This window comes from Sander lucioperca, chromosome 23, assembly GCF_008315115.2.
Source record: "Sander lucioperca isolate FBNREF2018 chromosome 23, SLUC_FBN_1.2, whole genome shotgun sequence".
Taxonomy (NCBI): domain Eukaryota; kingdom Metazoa; phylum Chordata; class Actinopteri; order Perciformes; family Percidae; genus Sander; species Sander lucioperca.
The window spans coordinates 7,790,052-7,817,180 of record NC_050195.1 but is presented as its reverse complement, the minus strand read 5'-3'; the positions used below and the strand labels follow the sequence as shown (position 1 = coordinate 7,817,180).

The window sequence follows — 27,129 nt, the reverse complement described above, 5'->3', positions numbered from 1 at the left end:
ATGCATTCATAAATGTTAACTCATATGAAAAAGTCTGTGTTTTTAATTATGACACTTTTTGTGTTAAGCATTCCTTGATGTGATGATTTTGTAGTGCACTTCCCAGTTATGACTTGTTCAGACCTTCCTTTAAATTCACCTTTGATAAAACGATCAGTTGATGAGTTTCTGTGGTTCTTTCTCAGCTGTATGTACTGATCATGTCAACTACCCAGATCTTCTTCTGCTTGATCCATACAAACTTTCTTATTTAAATTGGTGATTGTTTTAATAGCAATTATAGCAATTTGAGGAAAAAGTATAGCTAATGTGCAACTGAAAATACAGCAGGTCTAACAGCTGCATTGCATTGTGGTCTATTGAGGCTACTGTCACAAGAAACGTAGTTACACATCAAAATATGACATAATATTTTACGTGGAATTTTTTAGTGTCACTAGTTTGAGACGATGATCCAATCTTGATTGTAACGACTTATCATAGTGTTTGCTCTCAGTGTTAAAGGAACACGCCGACTTAATAAGATAAGTCCATACATACCCTTCTCATCTCTGTGCGTGTCGTAACTGTGTCTGACGCGCCTCCAGGATCTGTGCTAACTAGGCTAGCGGTGGGTGCGTCAGACACACAGAGAGGTTTTGCGCTTCTATACCTTTAACAGCATCAGCTACTTTTGTCTTACTTTGTCCACACAAGTCGAGAACCTCGACGCCTAGTTCACAGGCTGTTGTTTTTCTGATGAGGACAGTACCTCTGTAATGATACTGACCTGACAGATTCAGACATGCCTAAAAAAATTTAAATATATTGAGATGGATTACATCACTCTGCTTCCCCCTGTTAACCCAATTTGTTTGTTAGGGGCAGAGTATAGAGCATCATGCTCTGCTCAAGAAAACTTTTGCGGTTTTGAAACCAGTGACCTTCGAGTGCTATTCCCCCATCTTTTGTTCCTTGTCTTTCCACCTGTCCAATCCCAGCATTGTCTTTGTGCCAAGCTAGGACAAGGTGCCACTTCAGCCCAACTCGAGGCTCTACCATGCATGGCAGGCAGGCAGGGCTTCACAGCACATCAGGGGGCTAATGAGAAACAGTATGGCCAGGGGATAATGTATCCTGACCTGACAAGCCATGAAACACAGTCTGCCAACCATTTCTCTCCCGTGCTCTGCTCTGCCTTCCATCCAAGCTGTTCTGACACTTTCAATCTGACTTAAGTGGATCTGCAGGGTTGCTGTTTGCATTTCCAGCCCTCCTTTCATACCCTGCTTCCCTTCTTCCTTCTGAGTTCCCCAAATCATATAAAGTTGAGGATGCACTGCTGCAGCTGGAGTGTTCCTTCCATCTACATGATGCAGACAGATAGAAATGAGAAATTGGAAAAAGAAAGATGGCATCACCACATGTAGGCAAGCTATTCCCTCTCTGATACGTCCCTTTGTGCCCAAGCAAGATGGAAATATCTCTCAGGATTTAACTGGTGATGAGGAGGGAGGGGAATTGTGGGAGGCAAGCGTTAGCCAACTCTGGTCTTGACTGTGCAGAGTGTGAGCTGGATGTAATTTACACTCTGCCCACCTCAGGGAGCAGCGGTAGCAGAAGAAAGCATTACCTCCCTCCAGAAAGCTGCCCTTCCCATGCGGTAGTGAGTGTCGGCTTTCATATAAAAATGGATCCATTGCTATTACAACACCCCACCTCTTATCTGCTCCCACCTCCCACTCTCTCACACTGAAGGTGTTTTGTAGATTAGAAAAAAAGAATAGGCCAGGAATGGGTAGGAGATGATGACCAGAATAAGTGAGGCATGGGCAGACCGGATGGCTGTCACTATTTCATGTCAAAACATTAAAAGTAGCACGAGAGTTTGTTGTGACAGAATTATTCCCGAGGCTGCACCATCCCATTCTTTACTCAGATGGAGACAGACACACTAAATGGCTGAAAGTCATTTTTATCCCCTTTAGCTGGTGGTTGTTTCCAGAGAAACTATGATAACAAAAGGTGGAAATTCAGGGTTGTCTGTTCTTCTTTTGACTGGACTGGCTAACGTTTTCGGTTTTAGTCACTTTAAAATTTACAGACTGATGTGTTTATACTGCATTACTGACAGATGGCTAATATATGATATTTTATTTTGGCATTTTCATTCCAGTAAGTGCTTTATTAGTATGAGGTTGCTCTTTTAGCCGTCATAGCTGCCAACCATAATAATAATTCAGCAGTCAAACCACAATTTTAAATTTCTATTAAGTCTAGCAGAGGCACAAAAAAAAATTGGGTTATACTCATCAGCACCTTAACTTTATAAAGCTCTGACCACATTCACTTAGAGATATTAACAAAATTAATATAAACATTTCTGAGAGGATTGGCAGCCACAAATCACCAGAATCTACACTGCAATTTGCTGAAAATTGCTTTATGACACAAAACAGGAAGACAAAACTATAGTTGAAGTATGATCTTTGAAGCAGAATGTTGCAAGGTTTATGGCAAACATGGTCTAAGTTACCATCTTTTATATTGGATTTATATTTATCATATGGTCAGAAAAAAACAACTCAAAATGAATGGTAATGTTGCTCTGTGTCTGCTGGATCCGTAAATAAGCATGTTTGCTAACACCTTAGCATATTTCAATGTAATTTTTACAGCTTGTTCTGCTGCCCCCAGGTGGCCAAAAAATAATATAATACAGTATAACATAACAGAGTTTAACAATATTAACTTAACACCCCATTTAGGCTTCAACATAATCAAATATTAAAAAATGTTTATTAAAATCCAGAATCCAAATTACAACTCTAAACAATAGATCAATTTGCAACTGTGTTTCTATGATTTCTGGGTGACTGCCAGAGATAATGTGTACTATGTATGTAAATACTTCGATTTCCACAATGTGTTTGGTGTATAACCTTGCCCTTGCAATAAAAACTGTAAACTGTTATTAGATTCAACTAATTTGTACATATAATATGCTAACACAAATAGTGGATGTTTAGGGGTGTCCTCGAGAACAGTCGACTGTTTGTCAGGTAGAGAATGAGAATTAGGGTATATACAGTAGAAAAAACAGACCACAGGTATTTTACTCTTTACTGAGTGAGGTAAATTAATTTCACAGCATTGAGGGAGAGGTCTGACATCCTATGTGATCGGTACCCTGTGGGACCCTGACCTTCACGGTAAAGAGGATCAATCCCTGAAATTCTCACCCTCTGCATCGACCCCCCGTGCACTCACACGTTTGCATTTTTATTGTCTACATTACAAGTTAATTACATGTCCATGCTGTTTTTGGTGCTGTTTTGCTAACTTCATTAATTTAATATAAGAATCCGCCCACTTTCTTTTTTCTTAAGTGTTATTTGTTGAATATCTCCTGTTTGCCCTACAGCAAGAGCTAATTTTCTAAAGCAGTCTAGCACAAAATTATTTGTCTATGCTCTGTGGTGCATCCAGTCGGGCGCCATATTTTGTTGTTGTGGGTGTGTTACAATTCTCACATGAAGCCTTTGGGACTGCAGAGTTTGTGTTTTCATGACTTTTAAGTTATAGGCGCTAACACTAGCTGTGTTTATGGGGTAAACCTGGCTATTATTTATACTGCAGAGTGGCCATAATCAAAGGCAGGATTGTGGTCATAAGTAGGAAAAAGACTGAATTGTGCAAATGATGGTCATGGCACACACTTCTGGACAGTCACTCCTCAAAGGCATTCATGATGTTGAACACATGAAAGGTGACATAAGTTGTTGTGTGAAGAATGAAAAAAGCCCGCTTGAGAGATAAGTAAACCCTGCCTACTTTGAAGCAATGTAGCGGTGTACGTTTCTAAGAGGAAATAACATATTCATCTTCTCACAAATGAAAAGTTGAATTCAAAAGCAATGAAACATACCCTTGCTCAGTTTAATAGTCAAGTCAAGTCAACTTTATACACTAAGCTGGTTTTACTGCTGCAGCCTAACTTGGTCTGGTGTGCTGAAATCTACCCCGTTAGACCCCTCTCACCCTGCTAATCTTTTTAACTCCCTCCTTTCTTTTAAAAGTCTAAGTAATTTAACCAGGACAGCCGGTTTCTGCAACAACACTTATTATTCCTGTCTATAAGACACTGTAAGGGTACAATATGCGCTTGTATTAGCCATTTATTTAAAAAAAACTAACAATTGAAATCAGTTGTTTTAAGCCCCAAGGTTGTTACTGTATGTAAGATGTTTTGTGTGAGCTCACCAAACCAAACTTTATCAACTATGTTAAAATGGCATAATGTATTGACTCTTGAATCTTGATAGCAAACTTATTTTATTACTTTATTACTTTTTTAATAAGACAGACTTGTAGGTGAAACAGGGTCATCTGTGCATCTTCCAGCAGTATGCAGCTGAATCAGGTTCCTCTCAGTTTGAGAACAGCTAACATCCGAGGAAAAAAAAAGGGACAGGAGCACACTGATTGACTTGCGGCTTTTAATTGTGCAAAGCAGTATTTCAAATGTATTGGATAGTAGATCCACGGATGGGAGTTGCCTTAGGCCAGTCTCTTGTAGGTGTTTTGCTTTCTTCAAAAAGGTAGTTTCTTTTTCTTTAGTGTTACACTGCCTGACACGAAACATCATTCTCTGCAAAAATGTTTTAAATTATAGGCCACTCAGCTACGTTGTAGCATAAGAAGTAACGGTGCAACAGAAAAAAGTTTACTAGTATGAAACTAACTATAGTTACATCATAGCAGTTTACGTCATACTTAATATTCCGATCAATCTTCTGGTGCAACAGGCGGCTGCCCTCCTTAATGTCTCCTTAATGTTTATACACCATAAAAAGTAACGATAAGGTGCAGAGACTGTCTCCACTCTTTTCAAAATGGACAGAACAAACAGATAACTCAAAACAAAAGTATAAGATCATCGTCAACGACTACGACAAGAGAGTTGAACATAGAGGTAGCCAACATCACAACTGCTCCTTGGAAAGCTGCTGGCTCGCACCACAGCTGGCTGGCTTGCGTCACCGTCGTATCAACAGGGACACTCTCTATTGGGTAACCAACCCACTGAATATGTGTGGCGTGCGTGCGTGCAGCGTGCATGCATGCGTGTGTGTACTTGCCAGCTGGTGGGTGCTGAAATGAGCGATGATTAGGAATGAAAGATAACTGCAAATTAAGTGACTGAGTGTTGATTGAATGAGTAAGTTGGTTAGTGTGTGAATCTTACTCTTGGTATGTTTGTCTGTTCTTTAGAGTCCCATCACTCCAAATTCAACATCATTGTTAAATATCCTAGATAAATGGAACAATATTAGATGGATCATGCATTTAACAATGTAAATCTACTGGAATTGGGAATCTGCTAGGATGTTGGTATGCTATATAGGGTATGTGTCTTTGTTTTAGTCTGACAGTCTTGATTTGTCTTAACGTGGTTCAATTTTCAATAAACACCATATTTTAGTTGTACTGCACATTGCTGCAGCTCCTCTTTTCACCCTGTGTGTTGAGCCCTCTGTTTTAGCCACAGAGTGAGGCATCTCACTTCTGTTCAGTCTTTGTTGGGAGTCACAGTGTTTTCTGTTGGAGATGGTAAGTCCCTTTGGGGTGGACTTTGGGCTTTTTCACTTTGTAAACCTATAACATGCACAAAAAAAGATATATACCATTATAAAGGAAAGAGAAAAAGCCCAAAAGCCTAATATGAACACTTTAAATATTTGAGCAAAGAAACAACATCTCAGTGAAAAATGTAGTTCATTGCAGGGATCGTCTCTCTGTTGTGCGTTCAAAATGTTTGATTGGTGGCATGTTGAACACTTGATGTTCCATCAACAGCCATCATGTCATCGTCCAAAAACAAAACAATGATGACCCACCTGCTTAGTCACTGTCTTACAAGCCATCTTTGATAAGAGCATTAGCAACATCTGCTGTCAGGTCAATATCTCATTCACAACAGGTCATCACACACACAGCATCCTCAATAAACGACAACAACAACTAATGCATTACGTAATGCCAGTTTAGAGAACTTCCAATTGGATGGAGAGAACTTTCATAGTTGTTGATTCAGCTGTATGGGCATTTTGGAGGATGTAGAGGTGATGCTGTTGAGTTGTATAGCATTATACTGACAGGTGTCAACCCCATTTATATCAATAAAGGTAGGCTTAATAACAGAAACACCTCTCTGTATAATGCAATACAACTAAACAGCACCACAAACTAGTTTAAGCTTGGTGTACTTTATTTCTTGGCCAGTAACTTCCTGGCATCTCTTCTGGGCCAAGAAATTGTCCAGCACATAATCTCATAATGAAAATGAAAAAAATAAAAGTGGTTTCAATCTAAGCACTTTCCCAACAAGTCTTAACTATTCATTCTAAGGTTTGGAGGTATTCACTAATTAAACACCTGTTCTAAACCCTAACACTAACCCTCCCCTTAGTGAAAAGTAAAGGAGAGGTTTGGTTGGGGAAAAAAAGCATCCTGTCAAAAGGTTGGTCATGAAATGATTTCACTGAAATCCTGGAAAGAAACATAAGCAATGGAGGAGTGCTTCCCTCAGCCAGTTAGCAAACATGCTCTCCTCCAAATGTGCCATTGTGCACTTCCACAGTTTAAAAAAGTTCCATCTGCCTATGGAAGCTAAATGTTACTCTTTTCAGGTGAGCAGCTGTAGAACACACTGTTCTGTTTTGTAGTTTCCAAATGGCAAGGCTTTGTTTTGGAGGGCAGATGCATAACCAGGTTGTGTTAAGTCAGGTGTCTGGGGAGTCTGGAGTCCAGGCAAGCAGAGGAACATGGTCATGGCAGACATCCAGCTGCGATGTGTTCACCTGCCTAGAAAACTGCCTACTGTAAATATTTCCTAAAAATGTTCTCAGTACTAGGGCTGGGCAATATATCGATATTATATTGATGTCGTTGATATCGTCTTAGATTTTGGATATCATAATATGACATAAGTGTTGTCTTTTCCTGGTTTTAAAGGCTGCATTACAGTAAAGTGATGTACTTTTCTGAACTTACCAGACTGTTCTAGCTGTTCTATTATTTGCCTTTACCCACTTAGACATTATCTCCACATTACTGATGATTATTTATCTAAAATCTAAGTGTGAAGATATTTTGTTAAAGCACCATGTGTCAATCCTAGAATATCGCCGCAATATCGATATCGAGGTATTTGGTCAAGAATATCGTGATATCTGATTTTCTCCATATCGCCCAGCCCTACTCAGTACCAGTTATGATATCTGTGCCATTTAAGCAAAGGGAAACTTTAAGGAACTTCATTGAAATGATATTGTATTGCATTTTAAAAAAACATCTGTAACATCTGATGTGATATTGTTGAATCAGAATAATAAGCAAATTTAAAATGTTGACTGCTAAGAGGGCTGCTAGTTGTTGGCAACACTCCCTCAGCATTTCCAGAAGCCTTTACTCATGCTGAAACTGAGCCAAGACAAAAAGGGGGAGGCTGGCTGAAGAGTAGTAAGTGTGTTGATAATTGTCTCCTCGATATTGATGTCCATTAGATAGGTATACAGCACCCTGATCCTCTCACTCCCCCCATGTGCATGCTTGCTTGCATGCACACACACATAACACCCAACCCATCTCCTTTCCCACAGCACTGAATCTACATTAAGATTGCAAGCACTTATCATTGATTATTAATGGAAGGTTTGAAAGGAAAAGGGGGGCAGAAACTGATCTTTCTTTTTATGCACCCTGACGGGGGTTCACAGCCAGTCTTCTTCCTGGAAACCCTACTGATGGAAAGTGTGTAATGCTTATGTAAGGAATTTCTGCTCAGCGTTGTGCAGCCTGAGGGTCATGGCAATGTTTGAGTGAATATCCTCCTCATGAACACAATTCATAGCACATCAGAAACTGCATGGAAACAAGCATATTTGGCATTTTTGTCACCTGTCCCAAAAGGTTAACACTCCAGAGATTGGGAGGTGGCAGGTGGCACCATTTGTCCTCAAAATCCATCCAATATTTGTGAAAATATTTCAGTCGGGAACAAAGTGGTGGACAGACCAACAAACGAGTGACATTGCCATCCCCAGAGCTCCGGTGCTGGTGCTCGGGCAATCAGTATTGAAATCTCCCATGACCCGATCTGCTTTTCAAGTGACCACATGTGGACTTCCATAGCTTGACAAAATTAGTATTAGAAAGTAAGGTAGAATTTCTGCTCACAATAAATAGGGCCAAGGAGCACATCCCACGCATGTTCAAAAGACTTGTAAGGAAAAGTGACTTCAAGAGACAGAAGCGATGCTGCGTCAACATGTTTTGTGTGCATGATTACTTACAAAACTGTGTAATAATAACCAACTTCACTGGCACAGTCTGGCATATTGTTGGCAAATGTAAAACCTTAAACAATAAAATCTAAAACTATTCCTTTGTGATTTTGACCAGTAAAAACAAACAGCAGGTGAGATCGCACCATTAAAAGAGAAGCTAAACTTTTCATGACAACTCAGTCAGATTGTTTGGAGTCGTCCCTCAAGGAAACAATGCTGCAGATAACACGTCCCTGTCTACATCTCATCACAAACAACACCAGCCTTAAACTGGCACGTGATAGAGATCCAGATGCAATTTTGTAGTTTATCTAAAAGGAGTCATGAGCTCTGTTTTCCCTCGGTGCCATTTTACTCATCCTTCTGTGCTCTCTTCTGTCTCTGTGGACCTAAACGTGCGTCAGCAAGTTGCTCAGCGCCGGCCCTGCCTGCTATCTTTTTAAAAATATATTAAGTTTTCAAAGATAACATAACAGATACACATATAAAGTTCTACACGTATAAAACAAATCATAAACAGACAAAATACAAGCAAATAAGAATAAAGAAATGAAAAACTAAGTAATTTAATTTTAGTTAGTAATTTAATAAGTAATTTGACCTGGATTTCATATGGATGTTATGTTTTTATTAAGCAAACACCTTGCATGGTGACTCTCAAGTAATCTTATAAATTGTCCCCATATTTTGAAGAAGTTTTTTATTTTACAGTAGGAGAGGCTTTTAAACCAGTGACTAACTGTTGGAGTCTCAGTGTTTTTCCATGTAGCTGCGATACAGTGTTTAGCCTGTGTTTATACTTGACAGACTCAAATCAGGTGGAAGTAGTCCAAGGATTAACATTTGCGGGCAGACAGCTCTACCTCTTTTATGAAAAAAGAAAGAATGCACTGAGGAGCAGTCACGCATTGTTATTTAGATATTTTCTTTAACCTTGGGAAGTTTTGGTGTCCATGGATAGTCTAAAATGTAGCTTCAGAGGCTTTTCCATCCTGCCTAGAGTAGAATTCAACACCCTGTATGCATTTAAGATTAACAACTGAGCACTCATCTATTTATTATTTGCTCTGTGACACATTCCCTTTGCAAAGCTGAGTCAACTAGAGCAAGCATGGTTAGGAGTTTCTGTGTTTGGTCAGCCAGCGTTTGGGAGCATATGAGGATGTGGGCCACCCTTTCTCCGTGGGGTCCTCAGTGTCCCTTGACTGACTCAAACCTAGTGAGCAAAAATATCCACATGCCTGCGTCTTCTCCGCAGCCTGAGGGAATGTAATAATGCTTTGGCTAATCCGATTAACATTAACAATCCCACAGGGGAAATCGCGGCACATCTGCAGCAGACAGATAATTATGTTGCCTCAGATGTTTGTTTCTTTTTGTTTGTTTTGGCACTTTTTATGTCTTTGGAAGACTATCAGTGTTTTGTTTTTGTGAGCTTGGATGGGCATCATTTCAGTGTGTTTCTAGGTCTTTGTAGCAAACATGGGTGGATGCTCTCCTTCTTGTCTCAAGGGCAAGCTCTGTATGATGTTAGCAGGCTCAAATGGATTTGTTGTTTTGAGTAATGCCAAGGATGGTTATTAAATGCAATTGCACTTCACTGTTCTATCTTGTTGTTTTATCTATTGTGGCCAAAGAAATTCATGAATTGTGTCTTTGATGCATCAGGTGTAAATAGCTTGAAATGGCTCTACAAATACGGTTTTACCACTATTTATTTAAGTAATAGTTCCAGTAATAGCAGGGCCAATAGTAGTATTAGTTGTACTACTCATAGTAATTACATTAAATGTTGTAAAAGTAGAAGCAGTGTGAGTAACATTCATGCTACTGTTGAAATATCCTTTATTTTTGGAAATCTGTCTGAATGTGAGGGGGGGGGCCTCACAGAGCAAATGAAATATGAGCTTGCGGATTCATCTGGTTTTCCCGGCGGCTAGAGCCCCATTATCATATAGCTAGAAACCACTCACACTTATATGGCTCCCTTACTTATTTTTGTACTTACTTTGTTTATGCAACCTCTGATATTTAAGGCTTCTTCTGTCCTCTTGCAGGTTGGGATTCTCTATTTCCAGCCGAGTGTTTTCCGCTGCATCCTGCTGCGATGGGTTCGGCTGCTGGGTTTCGCTACCGTCTATGGGACTCTGACTCTTAAGTTGTACAGGTAACATACACACATACACAAAACCCTTTGTCCAACATTGTTATCCATCCCAGGAAATCGGATTACTTTGACCTCTTTAAGTGCAATTACACTGTGTCTCACATCTTAAGTCCAAGTGTCAAGGCAGCATGTTCCCCAGCTAATTCATCACGAGGCTACACTGCTGCACATGTTTAGGGGTGGATTCACTGCCTCATTAAGTGGAAGAGGAAAATGCCAAGTAAATGTAATTCAGAAAACACAGGGTGCTTTGGACACAAATGACCTGGTACATAAAGTAGTATTGAATGATGGTGGGCAAGAGACAAACGGAGAAACAAATGTGAGTGAGGGATAGCTGGGGGATAAAGTAAGGGAGAGATGGGGGGGGGGGTTATCTAGCACTGAATAGCTAACAATGAGGCAGGGGGTCTTCTATATTTAGAGCAATGCACTTGAAATTGTTTATCTGAGGGGCTTTTTGGCAGGTGAATCTGTCAAAAAGGCCTAATGAAGATGCTGATTAAGAGGATGTGGCTTATGCAAGCAGGAGCCAAGTAAACCCATAGAGGTGCAAGTTAACATATTGGACAGATCAATTTTTGATGGGGGGCTCATTAGTGGGGAGCACAGTGGACACTTCATCAATGTGCGTGAAGGGCAAAGCCTAAAAATAGCGATGGCTAGTCATGTGTTTGAGTACATTTAAATTCCTGTTACACAGTCTTTGTGTTTGACTGTGAAACACACTGTCATGTAGAAATGCACAGAATAACTGCTCTGAATAATGATGAATTTCAGAGCTGGACATTTCTGCTGCATTATATTAAAACTGAAGTTTAAATAATACATTCTTAGATACTTCAGCTTTTTGCTGTAGAACATTTATTGTGTACTCCTGGGCTTACTTCTCCATTGTAATCACTGGTTAAAAGTAATCTCACATCACATGCATTTTAAGCGTTTTAAAATATTATACAAATTAAATTTTCTTTCAAACTAAAAATCAATGTGACAAGATCACCCATATGAGCTTTGCCTTATCAAGGCAGCCCTATTGGCCCAGCATTTGTCATCATTCATGTGACCATTCAGATGTTTTTTTTAGGGCAAAGCCTCGTATTACCTTACAGAAATGATTCCAATTAGCCTCACACGTTTACAGATTTCAAATTTAGAAAAAAAGCACCAGTATGGGATTGATACGCTGATACGCAGATACGCTGAGTTAAGGTACTGGAATTATTATTAGGAAAGAAAAAGTTGAATCGGTGCATCTCTAGTTAGAGACAGATTGTGGCCGTGGTTAAAAGAAACCGACGTAGACTGTTGGTGCGGGATGCAGTAGTTTCAACACAAGTTTCTGTAGCACAAGACACAAGTCATAATTTGCAAACCCTCAAGAGGTCCTTGGTCATTTTAAGGGTTTGGACAAACAGAAAAATAACTCTGGCAATTAAAGAACAAGGTTAACTATTATATGTTTAACAACTATATGGTGAGAAATGTATCATAATCAATGCCATAGGTACAGTAACTTAAGAATGCATTGCAAACACCAAGAAAAAAACATTCCCTTTGCTTCTAGCTCTTGTTTTTTGTTGTCATCTTGTAAAACTACACATAGTGACAGCAACAGGTTAAGGTACAGGCTATACGAGTTGCTGAAAGAAATTCTGGGAAATGTCGGAACTCCCTTAGACAAGTAGACCTCAGGCAGGTTTGGGGAAGAGGGTAGTAAGAGTGAGAGAGAAAGTTTCCCCTGATTTGATGCTGTCTGTTTGAAATTATTGTGCTATAATCTACCATGATTATTTTTTTTGTAATGTTCTTAAAGTGAGCTTCTCATCTCCTCCCCACAGGGTGCTGAAGGTGTTCCTCTCCCGTACAGCCCAGAGGATCCCCTATATGACCAGCTGGCGAGTGTTGCGTCTGCTGGGCATCATCCTGCTTATCGTCTGCTGGTTTCTGGTGGCTTGGACATCTGCCGTCTGTCAGAACCCGGACAGGAAGTTGGCTCTCATCGACGTGGGATACACGCCCAACGGGCTGCAGTTCAGCATGTGCCTGCTGGATCGCTGGGACTACATGATGGCTGTCGGTAAGCCCTGCTACTGCCCTCTGCCTCCATAGGGTGTTGAGGATTGATTTATGAACTGAACTGTGTGTGTGTGTGTGTGTGTGTGTGTGTGTGTGTGTGTGTGTGTGTGTGTGTGTGTGTGTGTGTGTGTGTGTGTGTGTGTGTGTGTGTGTGTGTGTGTGTGTGTGTGTGCGTGCGTGTGCGTGCGTGCGTGCGTGCGTGTGTGCAGTGAGTAGGTTATTTGAGGTATTGCATAAAATCAAGAAGTAATTTGTTTGGTGTGATAGAAGAAAAGGAGTTGGATGAGTGAAACAGCCTCCATCTACATTTGGCAATGCTCTTACATTTCCCAAAAGTAGACATTAACCCTCTCCACCAGGTGCTACACTTTTGGATATTTTCTTGTGTTGTTCATGGAGGAGAGGGCAACCAACAGCAGATAAAGGCAGATGAGAAATCAAAGATGGTCGCAAGGGAGCAGCCCCTTAGGCTTGAAAAAATCTGCGTGCTGTTTTACGTCTGCTGACTCAGGCTGAAATGAAAGAGAACCGTGGTCCTTTTTGACTTCTGGGAAAACAGATGGACCCCCAGCGGAGCCTACATGCTGTGATACTGTATACTGAAGACACATTCTCATCCGTTTATTAGGAGGTAAAAATAGGTTGGTAATAGGGAAGTGCAAGTCAGCCGACACACACAGCTCATGAATTACACACACACACACACCCAGATGCAATGAATCTTTCTGATTTTGAAATCCGCACCTGCAAACACTTGCAGTCAAGGGTATAATTGTAATACATTTAAAAAAAATTGCTCTACAAAACATGCAAAAAGCTAGTTTCAAACCAGTAAGGATTTATTTAGTATGCACAACAAAACTGCAGCTTCAGTGTTGCAATGGTGTGTTCATTTAATCTCAAACATTATATTCCATTTAATTACATTTCTCTCATATTCCTGCAGACCCACCAGCATTTGTATGCTCTGTAAAAACGGCCTTTTGGTCAACTTTTTAATAAGGCACTATTTATAAAGGGTTCATGAATTGACTTTGTTAGGTTGCAATGTTGGATTGCAATACATAAAATCGCTTTGGCTGGTGGTCATCCTCCTCAAGTGTCTTACATTGTAATTAATAAAGTTTCAAAGGTGTCACACTTTCTAATAAGCAATAATAATTGTTAATACGCTGTCAGTAAAATGTCTTATTAGAAAGTATTACCAAATATCTTTCCAATAAAAAAACAGCTTTTCATATTTAGTTTTTGTGCATTTTCCCTTTATTGGAAAGCTGATAATGAGGGGAGAGTGAGAGGAATATGACTAGGGCTGGGCACCGAACGTCGATACTTTTATGGCACCGAAAGAAATACTCCGATCCTATGAGTATCGAAATATTATTTATCTTTCGGTGCCAAATTTTGGTTCCAAAAGCATCTGAGCGCGTATGCGCAAGCCTATCTGTCCTCTCTGCATATTGGCAGAGAGCGGAGCTCCGACACACACACCCGACCCGAGACGGACGGGACCAGACAGGACCAGACGGTACCCGCCGGACCGAGTTCAGACAGATATTTAGAAATGATGTTCGGGTTCGGGTCGGGCACATCAGCGCGATAAGGCATTTGTTGTAAAATGGTGCTGCGGCTCTTTTAAGAGAGCTCAGTGTGTGTGTGTGTGTGTGTGTGTGTGTGTGTGGAAAGTTGGCAGAAGAGAGATAGAGAAAGAGGAAGCAGACATGTAGATGCAACCGGAGCAGAGTTGGTGGAATAAGTTTTGTACACAGTGTGTGCAGTGTCTGAGATAAACCCCAGACTGAAAGCCAAGTTCATTCATTTGCTCACCAGAAACGGGATTTTAACCCCGATGTTATTCATTTTATAACGTCGGCCCTGGAGGTAACGAGTCTCGCCTTAAACCGCTTATTAACGTGCGCTTGTTGCCTCGTGTGCGCTGATGCGCTCATCTGTTGACATTTCCGAATCCCTTCCTACAGTTGCTTAATAAAAGCAGGCTTTTCACACAAACGTACATGTGTCAATAGTATGAGAAAAAAATTTGATTTTAACTGTGTCGGGCTCAGTTCGGGCTCGGAAATAAATATCTTAATGCCTGTCGGGTCGGGTTCAGTTACTGCTGTCGGCCCAATCACCACTCTAACACACACGTGCGCGTAGAGGTGCGGACGGAGTAAACTCGAGCAAACTGCAGTTTTGTTGAAGTTACAGTGAGTCACGGCGATGCCGATAAAGTGGTTTCAAGTGTGGTTACAGTTTTTCAAAACTTCACGCAGACAGCGTTTGCTGCAATATGATATTAATGGCGAGGCGAAAGCAGTCGCGATGCTGTTGACGTTACACTTCCTCTGAGACAAGCAGTGGTTTCTGTGCCCTGGTGACTGACTGACAGGCTGAGGTTGTACGGCAAGGCAACTTTATTTCTACAGCACCTTTCAGCAACAAGGCTATTCAATTACATTTCTATGCACTTAAGTTAGTTCTCCATTAGTTCAACAGTGTGACAACAGGGCAGTCACCAAGTTTATTGTTAAAGGTTTGTGTCATTATGCAGTTTGCACTAAAATGTCTTTGTTGTTTACATTCCTTTGCATTTTAGTTAGTTAAATATTAGCCTGTACACTATGCCATTTGCTTAATTATTTATTATTTATATGTTCATGTTGTGGCAAAAAGGTTTCTCTTTTTTGTCTATTTTGGCCAAGTTCGGATTGATACCAATCCTAAGTATCTGACTGGTGCACCCCTATCCAAAAGCACAACCAGTTTTATTAATGTTACTCTGAGTGTTACCAGAATTTTTATAACTGTTTTGATTCACAATTAAGGTGGAAAATAAAAGTTTTGTGTTTAATGTATTTTTGTTGATGTTTAAATGGATTTTAAAACATATGGTATCGAAAAAAAGTTTCGTTAAGGAACCGGCATCGAAACTGAGGTATCGAAATTGGCACGGGATCGAAATTTTTGAACGATGCCCAGCCCTAAGTATGACAAAACAAAAGTCCACCTATTTCTTCTTCCTCTAGAAAATGCTAGTTTTAGTTGAAAACTGGTTGAAATATTCTTACTACAGTGTCAGAATTTCTTTTCTTTTTTTTTTTTTTTAAGAATGTAAGGTTTTAGGGCTCAATATAACCAAAAATAGCTTGACGAGATGCATTTGTAGTGTTCTAGCTGGTTGGTGGACTGGTGTGTTAACTGGGGATATCCTTGATGCATTTAGGTGAAATCAGTCTAAAAATTCTGAATCTATAACCTCATTTTGATTCATTTAAGATATTTTAACCTTCACATGCCCGCACACAACCTTCACAAATAACACTTCTGTGAGTGGCCAATTACATCTAATGCTTACGATTGTTCCTGTTGTGAGAAATACATGTGATTTACTCCCCACAGTTCAAGCAGATGACACTTATTGGTGTGGAGTTGGCTACCTTGGAGCCATTACACGGGGTTGCCATGGAGGTGCACAGGGATTCATATATTGTCCAAAGAGAATACAACCACAGCTGTTACAAATGAGTTTGATAGTGTGTGTGTTAAACAGAGCATATTCCTGTATACCTGTGTTTGCACCGGCTCCATGAGAGCAATGAACTGTGATGTGGCTGGTTGGTGGGTGCATGTCCCCTTTTTTTTTGGCCTGAAAGCCTGTGCACTACATATAAATTATTTCTCGGTCCGTATGTTCATTGTGTTCACCGCCTCTTTTTCAATCTCACTTCACAGCTGAGTTCCTCTTCCTGCTGTGGGCAGTGTACCTTTGTTATGCTGTAAGGACGGTGCCGTCGGCATTCCATGAGCCTCGCTACATGGCCATCGCTGTTCACAACGAACTAGTTCTGACGGCGATATTCTATATCATCAGGTGAGAACTCCCCTTCCCAGTCATCCGGATTCCTTAGTGGGTATATGTGAATGAATATCAGAGATATGTCTCAAAATCTTAGCAACAAAATTGTCTGCATACCCAGATGCCCCTAGGATATAATTTTGTGTAATTTGCATGAATTTTCCTTTTAAACTTTTCACAGGAATAAATATGAATTTATATGAATCTTGAATAAATACAATTCCTGGCACTAGCTTAATAGACCTGGTGAAGTTCCCCCCACACATCTGGGGCTCCAAGGAGGCTAAAGCCAACATGATTACTAAAAGAAGCATCATCTTTAACATGCAGATACTGCCACACACATTAACAACATGTTCCACATTTACTAGTAATATCATAGTCTTTGATTGCTGTTGTCATTTTGACGTTTATGTCCTCCAGTTGATTGACTCATTTCGATCACAAATAGGCTGCCGCACGAGTTTCAAACCCTCTGTTCACCAGGGAGTTATTTTTTTTTTTCTACCTCCAGTGTACATGTCAAATAGCTGCACCGTGCAGTTTATAAATGAGGCGTTTCAGCTGACATCGCCACAGCCATTCCTAACTGGAGTCCCCTCTAATTGAGAGCTCTGCTCCATCACATTATTTACTAATGAACCATGACAGAATGATTTATGTTTTTTTTCAAGACGGCAAAAATAGCTTGAATTATTGGCAGCCATATATTTCAGTTATAAATTAACATCCATTACCAAAAAAAGTGTGCATCATCGATGTATAACTTGATAGTTAATATGTTTTTAATCGTTTTGATTGTATTTGAACATCTGGCTTTTTGAGATTACTTTGGCAACCATTTTAAACTGCCTCTTCAGCCTTGTTATGAGGCTTTTCTCTCCAGAAAATAGCCAAACGAGACCCTTAATAAATTGGAAAGTTGCCTGGTGTGGCTAGTTACTCTGACTGGCTGCCACCAGAGACCACAGTGTACACTGGGGCTTGTTAGAGGCATCCAGAATCCATTTATGTTACTCACAAAACCTGCTATTTGATCCCACAGTGACCAGGTAAAGCTCTGGCTTCCTTGTTTGCTGTGATAGTCATCAGGTTTTAGCCAGGTCCAGGTGTGAGCGGGATGCTGAGAGAAGATGAAGGGAACGTGTGATGTGGTGCGATGTGTTTTCAGTGAGACGCTGCAGGCTGAGAGGCGACAGCATGCCAAGGTTATTAAATCCTCATCTGCACAGAAACTCTTCACAAAACATAAATGAGGGAAGACTTCAAAGCTTTGGGATATTTAATGTGCTGGACCTTTGCCTTCATACACGCCTCTAAGCTGTTACCACATAACTGTTCGTTAATTAGCCATTTGCCAACTTCGACAACATAATGAGCCTGCTAGATGACATTTGCTTGGATAGAGGCTCTCTGGTGGTTGAATTAGCATCTGACAGGACATACCTTCATATCTTTAGTGTGCATGAGGTCTTACTGTGCTGAAAGCCTGTTCATTTTAAATAAAAGGCTGGAGCTTTTCCTTGCACTATTGTTGTTTCTGTCAGTAATAGTCTCATTTTCCACCAACTGCTGCACCACAGTCAACCCAGTGTATTATTGTCTGATATATAAATATGCCGAATCTTGTGAACAGATCAAGGTCACTCTCTTTTACTGTGAATCCAATTGAAAGAATGAGGAAAATATTGTGTCCTTGCCGGCGAAAGGATTACCCAAGTGGAAAATTATATGAGGCAGTGGAATTGACGCCTAGACAGACAGTGTATAAATCTACTTAGGCTGAAAACACAGTAAGTCTGCTGGTCTCTGTCTCTCCTGGCTCCACCTGTATCTAAGAGGTTTACTGCAGACAGAACAACCTGTATAAATATCATAGCACATTTTAGTCATACTTCACTGTATTTTCTGGATGGCAGTCCACTATCATAAAGATGTTTAGAATGGGTTTATTAACTAAACTGCTGTAGTGGAAAGAAATGTGAGCACAGATACTAAACTGTTAATGAACACAGTGAGGTTGAGCAGTTTGATTAATGACTCTGCATTATTATGCATACTGTACTATAACGTATAGTAATGCTATCTGCAGCCAGTAAAATGTTTGATTAAACATTAGGTAAACATCTGGATATCCCTGCTCCTGTACTCCTACTAGATTCAATTCCTCTCTCTTTCCTGTTTCTTACGTCTTGTATATCTTTCCTCTTTGCTCCTCTTTACATCCTGACAGGTTCACTCTTGCTCCAGAGCTCCATCCAGACTGGATGCTGCTGCTGTTCTTCACCCACACCCACTTAACTGTAACCGTAACACTGGGTCTACTCCTCATCCCTAAGGTAAACATCAACTACAAATTTACATTTAATTGTTGGATTCTTACTTCGTTAATATTTCATTTTGTTTTATTTTAAGGAAAAAACTGTCAGTATTATATATTTTGCTTATTGTCAACATATCCCATGTCCCACAATGCAAAGCGCTGGAACGGTCACAACAACCGGTCTTTACTTCCGCTTTCCAAAACTGGCTAAGCTTCACCTTTGCAACAGTGCAACAACCAATTTTGTTCTTCTTTATGCCACACCACCAGTTCCTGTTTGCAGGCACCCACATGAGAGAGGATATAGCCTCTGAGGCCTATGAGGACGAGCTGGACATGGGTCGTTCCGGGTCGTATCTCAATAGCAGCATCACATCAGCGTGGAGCGAACACAGTCTGGATCCTGAGGACATTCGGGTAAGCCGTGTCTCCTTTAATCTTTCATTCTCCATTGTATAACCTGGTGACATCTTTTGAATCCTCCAAAAATACTGAGCCGTGGCAGTTCTTTATTGCAGACACCAGACGAAACGGGCCATCTCAGTTCTATTAATGGCTGTGGCGTAAGGTCTTGCGACAGTCTTTGGGAAAAACGTACCAACGTGAGCTGAGATTTCTGTTTGTCTGTTAGAGCTGAAGAAGTCTCTCTACAAAAAGATTTGGGCAAGCCTATTTACCAGAAGGCATTCATTGTATCGGATGGGAATAGAGACAGAAAAACAATTAAATTAAAGACCTGAGCTTTGAGGCTGTTTCAGACATTAAAACACACTTCGTTTCCTTATTTGATGCTGTCAAGACTGTCCTGTCTTTGCTTTTTTTCAGCACGCATGTGATATTCCGTAGTGCATTATTTAACAAGCGTTTGTAGTCAAGTGTCATGAATTTGTACTGCATGTTCAATGTGCAGTAGAATGTCTGCTTTTTTTGCAACAGTGTTTTGATTAGAAATCCCTTTTTTAAGCCGTATAATTACATGTATTTGTCCTAACAGGCAGCTGATTGCTTTGCCTCTGTCTTTCCCCTCAATTCTGTCATGAATATGTAGGAGGAGCTGAAGAAACTCTACTCCCAGTTGGAGATTTACAAAAGGAAGAAGATGCTGGCAAACAACCCTCATCTCCAGAAGAAACGGAGCTCCAAGAAAGGGTTGGGTCGCTCGCTGATGAGGCGCATCACTGAGATTCCAGAATCGGTGCACCGGCAATGCAGCCGCGAAGACAAGGATGCTGGAGAACACGGGAGCAACCGCAACAGCATCTGCATGTTAAAGAAGAACCCATTCGATTCGACTCACCCAGGAAAGCCAGCGAAAGAGGAGACGCTAAAGAACAAGGTTTTCTCACTCAAGAAGTCCCACAGCAGCTATGACCACGTCCGCGACCAGAGTGAAGACTCCAACAGCTCAGCGACAGACAAGATGGAGATGACTCCAGCTGAAGGCTCCCTCCTGGATACACTTATGGGCAAGAAGCTGGTCAAGAAGAATGAGAGTGAGAATGTAAGTGTCCCCAGTGAATCTACAGAATCAGTTCCTTTGGTCTGCAAGTCAGCCAGCGCCCATAACCTCACTGCTGACAAGAAACCAATTCATCCTAGAGCCTCCATGCTGCAAAAGTCCCTCAGTGTCATCGCCAGTGCCAAAGAGAAGACTTTGGGGTTCACAGGAAAGACCCAGAGCACGGAGGACAGCAATAAGAAGAGTCAGCCAAAGAGCAAAGACACAAGGGCCAATGCAGAGCCAGAAAATGAGTGCCAACCCAAGATGATTATTAGCCAGTCGGTTGAGTACAAACCGACTGCGTCAATAGGCAGGATCGTGAAACAGCCAGTGAGCGGCAGCCAGCCTACTATCTGTTCCGATCCAGTCAAGGGAAAGGACCTGTACGATCTCTCAGAAGTGTGTCCCTGGGAAGTGGAGGATCTCCCAACTCCATCTGAAAACAAGGTCCAAAAGCATGTATCCATCGCACCAAAGGAAACCACGACGGTTCACGGAGGTAGCACGAAGGGAGGCAAATCTCAGAAGCAGAAAGCGTCTGATCAATCTCCATCGAGTGGCAGGCATTCACAGGAAATTCAGAAGACAACCGCTGTACGAGCGGAGGTATGTCCATGGGAAGATGGAGGTGAAAGTCAAGGCAGTCAAGTGGAAGGCCCGAAGCAACAAACATACAGTCAGGCAAGCAAACCTGCTAAAACCCAGCAGCATCATTCTACAACAGAGAGCTCCAAAAAAAACCGGGAAGAGGTTTGTCCATGGGACTTCGAAGAGACCCAAAAGACAACAGAGTTGGCTTGTTCACCAGATATGACAACACAACGAAAAGGCACCTCTCCTGTGGATGGGAAAGAGAGAAGTACCCTTTCAGATCCATCCAAAACAGGAGGCTCACTCCAGCCATCATCTTCAAAAGCCGATGTATGTCCCTGGGACTACGACAGCACTGCCGTATCTCCAAGTTCTGAGAGGACACCTAGTCCCTCTCGAGCATCCCAAACCAAGGAATTTCCTTCAAAAAAGAAGGGTACCCCTTCCACAAGAACAGTTGAGAAAGAGAAATCAAAAGACGCTGATGATGAGAAAAGTAGAACAAAAGCTAAGGACAAGAGTAAATCTTCAGAGAAACACGTGAGCCAACAAAAAATGGCTGAGGTATGCCCGTGGGATGTAGAGAGTCCTCAGGAAGTGCCGGTGGTAGAAAAAAGGAAAAGTGCGAATGTTGGAGCAGCCAAAGCAAAGCCAGCTGAAGTCTGTCCGTGGGATTTTGAGGATACGTCAGATAAAAAAGGTATAGACACAAGTGTAGTGAAACAGTGCAATCCAAATCCTAAAGGCGGATCTGCAGGTTCTGCTAAAAAGGCAGATGTTTGTCCCTGGGACTTTGAGGATAGCACATCGAGCAAGAAGGCATGACATTCAACCCTAATGGACCACTGAAATTATAGTTATTGATGTATCCTTTTTCACTTTGAAATCGTTAAATATTACCTTTTACTATTAGTATGGTGGCTTGGAAGAAAAGTTGATCAAGTTCCACAAGTTGCCTTCCTTTCCAAGGTTTTGTTCCTGTTTTACCTATTTTGAAAATAAGTATGTACAAAAAACAAAACAAAGTCATGACGAGCATTCCAGATTATTACAGGAAAATCCTGAAGATAAATCTTAGACTAATTATGCAACTTTTGATTCATCCTTTTTACTTCATGAGCAATGTTGAAAATCTGCATTTTTTTTTTCATGTTCTGTATTCAGTCAACAATTCATACATGGTTCTTTTTGTGCATTAACATCATCACTTAATGGACTAAGATAGGACTCGTACAGACGATGGGATTTGTAGAGAAAAATAATTCTGTAAGTAAGGTTGATGTACAAAACAGCAAAAGTGAAAGCCAAAGAATAAGGGAACATTTGCAAAGATAAATGTTGGATATAAGGCGGTAAATTATTAGTTTGTGTCCAATTCTTGGCAAAGAGGGAAGGACTCTGTCAGGAATCAGTCTATAGCACTTTAGCCAACTCCATAAATAAAATAACCGAGGACAGACTCTGTTCTTCTTGTAAATTGTGTCTGCTCATTTTCAACTTCATGGCATGATACCATACAGGATATCACACACCGACCAAACTTAGACATGTTTTTTGTTTAGATCTATTTAATTGTAGTTCTCGGCAGATTAAAATGCTTCCAAGTCTGCAGAGATGTACTGTATGTGCCTAACTAACTAGCATTGTCTTGTATCAGTCTGAAGTAAAGCAAGTGGCTTCTCCTTCAGCACTTTGTGACGGTGAATTATATAAACAGCATGCACAGCCAGGTATCGAGAGTAGTTGGACCCTACCAGTTTGTCAACTAAAGCAGTTAATGTGTTGACAAATATATAATGTTGTTTTTTTTAATACCAGAGGCACTCCTTTTCCTGCTTTGATATTTCTAAAGCTCATTCAGGGTGGTGAAGATTATATGAGAGCAGCATTAACATGAATGTGTGTCAAAATGGCTCATATGTACACTGTAAAAAGTAGAGAGAGAAACATACTTTGTTCATGAATCCAGCATGAGTCTTTGTGTTGGCTTGCACCAAGTGTATGTGTCGGTGGGTGTATGTGTCTGTGTCTGTGGACACAATATCATGAATTTAAAGTGAAACTGTAATTCTGTAGTTGAACATCTGGAGTTTCATACGTGATCATGTCCTGGCAGCGCTTTCTGTCCTTACAGTCCCTCTGTCTCAAACACCAAAACTTAAAAGGGGAGCAGGTCACTAATTTCATTTTACAAACAGCTGATAGAACCTGCTGCTTAAAAGGATAATATTGGTTTATTATAACTTGGGCCATCTTTTACAATTGGTAACAATAACTTGCTAAAACCTGGAACCTGCAACATCACTACAACAAAGTCCAATTTGGCAACAAATTCAAGCAGACAGATGAGCATACATACAAATGAAGGCGACCGGTAAAATACAATTATTACCAGACCCAAACGGAATCATTTTTACAGTTTTCAGCGGTGATCCAGAATTAAAATCTGCGGAATATAGCAGACTTGTTTTGACTTGCTTGCTTGTCGTGGAGATGTGTTAACATTCAGATTTTTTTTACATTTTAATTATATCTGCAGAAATCTGCGGAATTCTGCGCTTGCAGATTCCATGTGGCCCTCATTATTACCCAACCTTTTTGTTCAAAGACCGACTTCCTGGCTCTACTTTGACCTACCATGAGGGTTTATTATAGCCTGATAGTCACACTGAATTGTCATTTTGTCTCACATGCATTTAACTTGACATAGTGGTCATGTTAGCCAATTTCTCAACGATCATAGAAATATAGTAATACTGTATAATAGTTGTTGTTTTTGTAAGTACAACAACGTTTTAATTGATAGGACAGCTAGGTGAGAAAGGGGAGAGAGAGAGAGAGAGAGAGAGAGAGAGAGAGAGAGAGGGAGAGGGGGAAGACATGCAGGAAATTGTCACAAGTCGGACTCGAACCCTGGACCTCAGCGTCTAGGCATAAGCCTCTCAGTATATGTGCGCCTGCTCTACCCACTGAGCCAACCCGGCCACGATGTCGCTATTTTTAATCGCACCTAAAAAGCTCTAATAGGTGGATTGTTTCTCCAATAAAGGGAAACGGCCGTCAGAGAACGCAAGACAGGACACCATGAACTGCTCAATAAATTGGAGATTCAGAGGCCTGGAACCAGTGGAGGAATTTCACTGATCTCACACTTTTGGCTGCACTCGCTTTCGATTTTAATGTGAAATAAAGTGGTTTCGATTATTCAGCTAAACTTACTTATTTAGCTTGTTTACAACCTGTCTGATCAGACTTTGTTGTAGCGATGTCTTGTTTCCAGATCTTAGAAATTACGGTAACACTTTACTTTAAGGTAACTACATAAGAGTGACATGACACTGTCATGACACATGAACCCTAACCCTAACTTGTCATGACAAAAACCGAATGACAGTTAATGACAGAAGTGTTATGTCATAAACGTTTATGACTTGTTTATAATGTTTGACACGTTCATGAAAGTGTCCTGTTACTCTTATGTAGATACCTTCAAGTAAAGTGTAACCGAAATTACTTTGAGTACAATGTAACAACTACAAAAATAAAACCCAAGTTTAACTATCCTTTAATTAAAAAATAATAATAATAATAATAATAATAATATTGCTATGTGGCCATTATACCATGGCAGTCTTCAGTTTTTTTTCTTTGTTTCTGTTTTGAAATTTTAGTAAGTAGCGTAATGCTCTTCCCAGTTGATTACAAGTACAGCCCCATTGATTAATTAAGATGATCATTTTAGAATTAAGCTTAGCAGTGTGGTTATCAATTAATAATCTGACTAAACCTTTTGAGGGTTTTGATTTCTTCAGTGTTTTGTATCAAAATGTCCAAATATTCATCATGCACTATCCAAGTGAAGAAAATAAATCCCCCACTTTAAACAAGTTCTGCAGTCGTGAGGAAACCTATGTATCAATATAGCATCTACGGTACGTTATGGTATCTTGTGAGAATCACATGGTATCACTAAATGTTGTCACTGACTGTAGTTATCTATAATTGCTGTCAAATTCTTCAATACCTGAGCTCTGTAGGAGTCCTTACTAACTGATAAAAAAAAAAGAAACATCAGTGCTTGTCATTGAAAGTCCTATTTGATTAAACACAGTTCTTTAATAGCTAAATGTCTTTAGCACAAACTGAAAAGAATCCAGTGACAAATATTTGTAACCTTTCATGTCCGATTGTGTTTAATTCTACAGCTAACCTCAATAGACATGATTTAGATGCTACGTCTTATATCCCTGTGAAATTACCTCCGCCATTGACCTGTTGGGAGTGTTTGCCTTGCAGCGTGAGATGTGTCATCACCTCTGCTTTATGAGCTCCTATAGGAACGGTGTCAAAGTAGAACTGTAAACGTGCATGGATTGATTGTAATGATTTGATGGATCTTTGTAATATTTATGGACCACATGTTCGCCACCATCCATCATATGCATTGTGGTTGCGAATGCAGCTTCATACCAAGGGACCGTTGCTACGGTATGACAACAACTACATTTCAAAAGCCCTTTTTTTTTTTTTAAGTGACTATGGAATCACTGCCACATTGGATTTGTACTGCTCTGGGTGATGAATAATGAATACTATGCTGTATATTTTGAAAGCGAGCCTTTGTCCTTGTAGGAAAGCTATTTCAAATGAGATGTGTTTATTTCATTGTAATTATTTAGAATATCTACAACCTTAGATTCTGCTCATACAGGATCTAAAACTACTATGATTTTGGTGAAATTCAACCCATTAGACCCATAATAAGCAATATATTATGACAAGCAAAGAAGGTATTTTTTCTGATGTGAAAACTTTATTTATTTAGGCATTTGTTTATAAAATTGTACACACTGCGCCCATGAGATGTCCACATCAGAGGTCGCTGGAACACAAAGGAAATGTGATTGCAGTCATACTGTCTTAGAGCAGAAAATAAGAACACTGCAATATCCCACCATTACACTATGGAATACGTCACATTCTCAGTTCAATCTACTCTGTTCTCTCAGCTAGCATGCTTGATGTCAGTCTACAGCAGTCTGTGTGTTAATACATAAACCAGTGTCTGTTTCTCTGGAGATTATCATTGTGTTTCATCCGTATCATCAATGAATCAGTGACCGTTTGAACCTCAAATGGAGACCATTATTCTTCTTGTACCATCTTGACATAGACGACTGTGTCCTCTAGCTTTTTGTCCACCAATCAGATCTTTTACTTTAATGGTGCTTTCTGTTGGCTAACTGCTTTCATTTAAACCTCTCTCCTCTTGTGATCAAAGTCACCTGATGGCAAACACAACTACTACTATTGCTACTACTACTATTCAATGCTGTAACGTCGTAAATCTTGCTCTTGTGGCTTCTGCATGAATTCAAGAAAAAAAAAAATAGGACCGATGTTTCACTGCCCTTGATAGAACAAAAAAAGAAAAAGAAAAAAATCTTTTATGGACTGTTAACGAGTTGTATAGTGAGTGATACTGTCCCTAACCCACTGTATAATGTTCTTGTTATAACTATTGCTCTATGACAAGCTTATAGCATCAATATATGGGAATATTTGGTAGATTTATATTGTGTTACATTGTGATAGCATGTACATAAAAGATACCTCCTCTGCAATAAATATTTATATGAAAATGAAGTGCATGCTCAGTGTGTTTCTGAATGTTTTTACTGCAAGATCCTTTTCAATCGCTCTTCTACCGTGTTCCGACTACAACATCTCTAATCCCACAGGATGCTGATACAAGACACTGATGCATTTGTGCTTAGTAATCATCCCTGTCTCAGGTTTATTTGCTTATTCCTCATGTAGACATGTAACCATGGCCTCTAAAAGCCTCATGCATCATAACCACTTTAGGATATGCGCGTCTTGGCGATTGTCCTGAAATGCTTTCATCGCTTGATTCAGTCTTTTGGACAATGGCGGCTCTGCAGGAAGCGAGAGATACAAGATGCTATCAAATGCCAGACCCATGCAGAATAAAAAACCGAACACTGCTATTTTCCAATCCCAAAATAATTATTGGCCAAGCTGAAATTATTTATTCCCTGAGCCAAAAGGGAAATCATTTCTCGCTCTATTAATACTAACACTCGACCCTGTGAATTACTTGACATTATGAGCAATGCATGAAACTGACAAACAGTGTCTGCACTGTCACAAGTACTTATGTCTCTGTCTACTTGTGAATATGGCCGTGATGCAGCCTAATGACATTGCTAAAGGGTATTGCGTAAAGCAAACAGGTTAGCATTGATTCCTGTTGAC

General features: G+C 40.3%; 1 protein-coding gene and 1 long non-coding RNA gene across 3 annotated transcripts in view; both read left to right on the top strand.

Moving 5' to 3' along the window:
* gpr158a (G protein-coupled receptor 158a) overlaps positions 1–23,363 on the top strand; it is a 69,854-nt gene extending 46,491 nt beyond the window's left edge. The window contains exons 6-12 of one of the 2 annotated variants that reach the window (XM_031297706.2): positions 10,388–10,497; positions 12,339–12,577; positions 16,312–16,450; positions 18,669–18,774; positions 19,029–19,175; positions 19,277–19,360; positions 19,807–23,363. In XM_031297706.2, the coding sequence (XP_031153566.1) occupies positions 10,388–10,497; positions 12,339–12,577; positions 16,312–16,450; positions 18,669–18,774; positions 19,029–19,175; positions 19,277–19,360; positions 19,807–21,675 (2,694 nt within the window). In that variant the 3' untranslated portion in view covers positions 21,676–23,363. The remainder of the gene's footprint in view (positions 1–10,387; positions 10,498–12,338; positions 12,578–16,311; positions 16,451–18,668; positions 18,775–19,028; positions 19,176–19,276; positions 19,361–19,806) is intronic. The other variant, XM_035998020.1, reaches the window with a different exon arrangement.
* Positions 23,364–24,401: 1,038 nt separating this feature from the next.
* Positions 24,402–26,493, top strand: LOC118494391. The gene is made up of 2 exons (XR_004896525.1): positions 24,402–25,640; positions 25,676–26,493. It is a non-coding gene; the product is annotated as an uncharacterized LOC118494391 (long non-coding RNA).
* The last annotated feature ends 636 nt before the right edge of the window (positions 26,494–27,129 follow it).